This window comes from Furipterus horrens, unplaced genomic scaffold (genome assembly GCF_987537825.1).
Source record: "Furipterus horrens unplaced genomic scaffold, mFurHor1.1.pri manual_scaffold_15, whole genome shotgun sequence".
Taxonomy (NCBI): Eukaryota; Metazoa; Chordata; class Mammalia; order Chiroptera; family Furipteridae; genus Furipterus; species Furipterus horrens.
Genome location: NW_028327185.1, coordinates 3,774,662 through 3,780,862, shown reverse-complemented (window position 1 = coordinate 3,780,862; position 6,201 = coordinate 3,774,662). Strand labels below are relative to the sequence as shown.

Below are 6,201 nucleotides of genomic sequence, written 5' to 3'. Positions count from 1 at the left end.
GCCAGCCGGGACACAGGAATTTCAGGGGGACCTGCTCTACACGGAGCTGAATTCCCTATTTGGGTTGGCAGCATGCAATTGTGGCTGCCTGCTAAAGCTTGGGCTTGCAAGTTTATACTGAGGTCGCAAAATGTTCGGAGGTTTAAGGGAATTAAGAGATGAATATTTATCTCTACATCAGAACAGTTTCCCAATGTGGTGCCAAGGGACCATCATTTCTGCAAACTATTGTCCCTACCTAACAAGGGTTCGGGTCTCAAAAATGCTAGGAATTTGCCGCATATTCTACCCTCCCTTTAGGCATTGACAAATGTGTCTTCAGATATTAAATGCTCTCAGAAGATCTGCATTGATCAAGTTAAGAACCCCACTTACCTTTGACCCAATAGGCCCAGAGTTATGTGGCCACATCACCTTTGCTTGCTGATGCTGTTGCATCCCCGTCCTGCTTGTTAACAAGAAAGAAATTCGTGTTGCAGAAACATACTTGGGAAATTGTCTATCTATGTGGATGATAACAATAATAATAGTGGACCATTCAAAACAAACAGTAAATCATTTCTTCTCCAACATACCCACCATTACCTAGAGGAGTGAGAAGATGCCAGAAAAACAATCATGCGCATGCTCAAATTTTTAACAGAAAAGTTAAGGACGGACTGAACCGCAAGAAATACACAGACAAATGCCTTTATGCCGATGTCTTTGGGCCCCATCGATTCTGTGTGGATCACGAGGTGGCCAGCTCACCCCACCACGCTGTCTCTCTCATGCGCCATGAGGTTGTTTTTCAAACACCAAATAATGCTTGCTTGCCACACACAATGTATCTGCATGGCTGTGAAGGAGGTACATCTGGAGATATTACAAATGGGGTCCCTTTACCTATTTTGTATCCTGGTGACAGAACCAAGTTAAGAAAAGAAGTGCTCTCGGCCTTCTGTCAGCATTACCTGACACCAGCAGAAGCCCCTCTAAGTCCCGTTTGTTTTGTCTTTTCATGGGCAAAATCCAAAGGAAGTTGAAGTTAAACTGGGCTCTCTATAAGCAAACCACAGTCTATACATAAACTGTAAAAGAGCTTCCAGTGATTACTCATCTAATTTCTTGGGGTTAAAAAAAAATCCTTACTCTTAATTAAAGCTCGACTTTAATCTCCAGAGGGGCTGCCCAAATGTGGAAGACGTGTGCGTTACTGACCTGTCCAAACCGCCATCTTGTTTCACCACGAGCAGTTTTTCCTCGGATACTCTGCAACCCTTTACTATGAGCATTATGTCACATTTTTGTGTTACCTGTACTTGTTTATGGTTTTTTAAATTTTACTTCATTCTTATCCCAAGTATAAAGATACAAAAAAAAAAAATCAGTATGCCAAGTTACTTATATTCCTAATAGATGTGAAAATCTGTGCACCCTTAAAGCCATCTTGCGTACCACCAGTAGAAAGTGCAGCTCACGCCTGGGGAAACACACACATGGGAATTTCTTACCATGAAAATAAGGAAGAGACTTGGAGTGGGGAAAGCGAAGACAGCCTCTCACGGCTCCCCTTTCTACCAGATACGTGCACGGAGAATCAAACAAGAAAAGATCTGTTTACTCTACACTGAAAGAAAAAAAAAAAAAGAACTCTTTTTAAAACACTGTGATCAGATGAGTCTTATAGTCACGGACGAGCAAAAGTATGGGGACGCGTCCCCACTACTGAGCTTCTACGCAACACAACACGCATGCCAGCGGGGGGGCATTTTCTGCAACAGGCACCTCTGAGGGACCCCAGTGTCCCCAGAACCAAACGCGGTGTCCTGTGTGTTTCATGTTCTTTCTTCCTAATCAAGTGACCTAGTCTCACTTGGTGAAGTTTCAACCACAAACAACACCGCATGCTTTTTTTTCTTCAAGACACACGTCACAGGCAGGCGCGAAAGAGGAAGTCCCGCTGTCTGTGGCAACAGCACTTGACAAACGGGCGGGCTGGGCAGTCCGAGCCTGTCAGCCGTCACCATATAAGCGGCGGAGACGGGGACCAGCACACACTCGCCCTGCGAGGGCCATGCGAGGAGCGGCCGTCTCCATGCCAAGGCTGGACAAAATGCCAGGAATGTTCTTCTCTGCCACTGCCAGGGACGTGAAAGGAACTGATCTTTCGCTTCTAGACGATAAAACGCAAAAAAGGAGGCCAAAGACCTTGTAAGTACCTTCGTGTCTCTCGGGGTGGATTGGGACTGAGATTCTCTCTCATGGCAGAAGGAGGGAGAATAAATGGGAGACAACATGGGCCCTTGGTTTAGCTCCATTGGAACAACTGCCTGTCGGGAGTTCAATGGATATTCGGTTGCAGTAAAAAAGAAAAAGAAAAAGGAAACAGAATCATGATTGGGCATTACATTGGGTGGGAAGTTTTCCGGACTTAAATTGGCTCAATCTTAATATAACATGTTGCAGCAACTGTTATTATTGCTTTATGCCTTGGAGGACTTTATTGAAGGCTCGTGTTTAATTTTTTACCAGTGGATGCATTCTGCTGAGGAAATAGAAATATTCACGTTTGTGTCTTTTGTAGTGGAATGGACGTGAAAGCTTACCTGAGGTCTATGATCCCACATCTGGAATCTGGAATGAAGACTTCCAAGTCCAAGGACATGTACGTACACCAATACACTGAACTATCACTATAAAGTGGTCTATGCATTTGCTCTGTGTTCTAGCAAGAGCTTAATGCTGTGCATAACAGACTCCATTTATTTCATGTAAGAAGCCTAAGGAGATTAGCACATTAGTACCAGTGTAAATTAAATTCTAACATGTGGGTGCACATATTTGCTATTGATTATACTGCCGGAGCATATTTACTTAGCTTTTTTAACATTATATTGGCAGATATTTTCATACAGCAATTCTATATGAAATTTTATTTCAGCAGAAATTCTAAGGGAAATTTTGTTTTCTTACCAATTTTAATAAAGTTTCTTAGGGCTAGAGCCTTAGTTTGTGAATTTACCAGAACACAGCAGCCATTCTGAGTTCACTCATGCTTATAAAAATATAGTTTACCAATTTATGTACATCTCATCTCCTGCAGACTCTCTGCCGATGAAGTAATGCAGTGGTCTCAATCTCTGGAAAAGCTACTTGGCACCCAAAGTAAGTATAGATCAACTACTGAATGTGTCTGAGTTTAGCTCAAGACACTAACAGATTGAATAGCTTCACTAAGATACAGGATTCTGGAGAGGAGAGGGGGTGAAAAGCTTTATTCCAGTTTTTCTGGAGTCACTGAGAGTTCCAGTATCCTGTGCCTCATTGTCACGTGATGGTCACTTAGCACTCAATCCTGTCACAGACAAAGTCACCGGACAATCAGATGTTCCCATGGATTGGTCATTCCAGGAGCAAAATTTAAAAGTATGGAGGGGTTCTGAGGCTTAACGTCTTCAGAAGTAAACCAAACCTCTCGACACATGAACTGCTCTTCCAGAAGTGACCTAAAGAGTGTGATTTTGTGAGCAGGAGTCATTTAGTCAACGGATGAGTCTGCATCCGTACGCTCAGACTCACTTGTCCGGCCCGCTTGGTGCAGCAGGCATTTGAGCAGCGCCGGGGATTCAAAACCCCGGACTCGGGGCCCTGAAGGCACCTGAGATGCACAGTATATAATTGCATTGCATGCAACGTGACACATGCAACAACACAGATATGACAAAAAAGGATTTTAAACACGGAGTCTTGTGGGCATGTTTGATGAGAGACGGTAAAGAATGAAACTGGCTCACCCTGTCCCCCTTGTGGCCACTGCCATCTCGGGGATCAGGACCCTGTGGGGCGCTGCAGGGGCAGAGCTTGTCTCCAGAGCGTGCGCTCACCTCTTCCCCCACAGACACCTAGGGACACCTGCACGACAGCAGTGGACAAGCCAGCAGTATAGAAAAGGTCCGCCCGAGAGTCGCAGTAACACTGGCAAACACGGTCAGCACATCACACACGGGACACTACACCGGCCTCACATTTTCTGACTAACAGTAGATCGGATGGAGAAATGATATCTGTTAGTGCTTAGCATGATATTCACATCCTTTGCCCATGTCTCCTTCCCGGAGATAGTCTATATAAGAAAAGAGACTGCTTGCTCACCAGTAGAACAGAATCCTCAATTAATTAGTGAGTGGATGGGAGCAAAGTACAGTTTTGTGGCCACCACTAAGCAGCTAGGTGACCAGACAGTTGCATCTGGCCCTGGATAAACCATAAGTGAAGAAATCTCTAAGGCCATTCCATCTCTACAAACTGTGATGCGGCTATTTCAAAACAGCCCGTCCTCATCTCTGTGCAACAGTATTTGAGTTATCCATTTATTGACTCAATTAATGTAAGTATCTCACCCTCTCACTCTTTTTTTTAAAGCTGGTCAGGACATTTTCGGAAGCTTCCTGAAGTCTGAGTTCAGTGAGGAGAACATTGAGTTCTGGCTGGCTTGTGAAGACTATAAGGCGACAGCGTCTGAGCTTCTGCGCTGCAAAGCAGAGAAGATATACAAAGCGTTCGTGCACTCAGACGCTGCTAAGCAGGTGAGTACGCCCGTCGTTACCATCGGCGCGTGCGCCTACAGACAGGGTGCTGTCCCCCCGAGAGCCCCGGCTGCGCCGCTGAGCACTGAGGTGTATTCCCAGAGTTCAGGGCAGTGAGAAGCTAACGCGCTGTGTCTGGGAAGAGAGTGAATGAAAACCCGACTTTGCCAAACTCGCTCCCAGGACGGGGCTGGGGCAGAGAGTACTGGGCGGCCGGGCAGAAGGGGGTGCCCGGAAGCCCTTCAGGAGCCAGCTCGTCTTGGATGAGGAGGAAGCGAGCCCAGATTCGTGGGGTGCCCGCGCTGCAGCAGCAAACACATGTCCAGTTCGTGCTGGTGCCCACCTTTTAGTTAAATAGCTTTGGTCCAAATACAGCTGAACAAAGCGCCCTCTCCTCTAGGGGTCTTAAAGGGCCACGGCGCTTTTTTTGACAGGGTGTCACCTGCACGGATCTTTAAATTTCCCACGTCCACCTTTTCTGCGTTGCCCACTACACAGTGAGCCCACTCGGAGCAAAGACTTCCTTGCACTATTTCTTTTTAACTCCTCCACACCCAAAACAGGTCTGGTTTGGAAGAGGCATTCAAGAGAGAACTGACTTAAATGAGGGCTTAAAGCCACTATCTTGAGGTGCTTCAAAAAGGAAAACACACAGTAATGTCATAAAATATGCAATAAATTGGAAATGTAGATTAACTAACCAGGATTTCCTTTTTTAGATCAATATTGACTTTCGCACTCGAGAATCTACTGCCAAGAAGATTAAAGCTCCAACCCCTACGTGTTTTGATGAAGCCCAAAAAATTGTATATACTCTTATGGAAAAGGACTCATACCCCAGGTTCCTCAAATCAAATGTATATTTAAATCTTCTCAACGACCTTCAGGCCAACAGTCTAAAGTGACCATTTCCTGGTGGGAGGGACTTACTGATGGATCAAGTGCAGGAGGAATGTTCCCGGATGGCTCCCTGGGTGAGCAACATGGCCTTTTTGGGCAACAAGACTAGCCCAGAGAAAGAACAAATGACTGGCGATGGATGAACATGGACTTCACCCAGGCGCACGGTGGGAGGAGCTCCAGGTGAAAATTGAGGAGGTGGAAGGAAGGGGAGACTTCTTCGCGACTGTCCTACAGCCCAGAGCGCCTGCGTCCCCGACACTGTGACTGGGTTTGAAACTGACTAGGACACGCTGTAAGCTTCAGGCCAACTGACATCTATGCTGCACATCATTATACAGAGACTGTCCTGAGCTGCTGAAATCTCTTTTAACTTGAATGACTATTGGGAAAGCTGTTTTTAAGTCACCATTGCTATTGTTGACACGAAGTGTCCTTGGTGGCGGTGTGTGTGTTTGGTTTTGCTTTGGCTTGAAAGAGGTGAAGAAAAGAACGATGTATTTAATTAACTTAAGCGACTGCTCTTAAAGCTGGGAAGTCGGAATATATTTGTAAATTAAATTATCAAGTGCCAATAATAAATGTGAGTTTTGTATTAAAATATGTAAAAACCATTCCTGTTTAATTTTCCTTGACATATTTTTAAGCTGGTATTTATTCCCTCGATGTAACAAAAATTCAAGCAAGGGTCTTCCACCTTCATGCATTCCTTCAACATCTAAAACTATCATCC

The 6,201-nt window shown here is 45.1% G+C and overlaps 1 protein-coding gene across 1 annotated transcript; it reads left to right on the top strand.

Annotated features, from left to right (window-relative positions):
- The first annotated feature begins 1,992 nt into the window (after positions 1-1,992).
- Positions 1,993-5,588, top strand: RGS1 (regulator of G protein signaling 1). Its single transcript, XM_090263250.1, has 5 exons — positions 1,993-2,193; positions 2,567-2,647; positions 3,086-3,147; positions 4,405-4,568; positions 5,288-5,588. The coding sequence occupies exons 1-5, from the start codon at positions 2,057-2,059 to the stop codon at positions 5,471-5,473; spliced, it is 630 nt and encodes a 209-aa protein (XP_090119376.1). The 5' UTR covers positions 1,993-2,056; the 3' UTR covers positions 5,474-5,588.
- The last annotated feature ends 613 nt before the right edge of the window (positions 5,589-6,201 follow it).

What these genes read in the sequence shown, in the direction of transcription:
- RGS1 (XM_090263250.1), top strand. Translation starts at nt 2,057, where the DNA reads ATGCGAGGAGCGGCCGTCTCCATGCCAAGGCTGGACAAAATGCCAGGA. An exon ending in AAAAGGAGGCCAAAGACCTT is followed by an intron (nt 2,194 to 2,566) that starts GTAAGTACCTTC and finishes TGTCTTTTGTAG; the next exon opens with TGGAATGGACGTGAAAGCTT. An exon ending in AAAGCTACTTGGCACCCAAA is followed by an intron (nt 3,148 to 4,404) that starts GTAAGTATAGAT and finishes TTTTTTTTAAAG; the next exon opens with CTGGTCAGGACATTTTCGGA.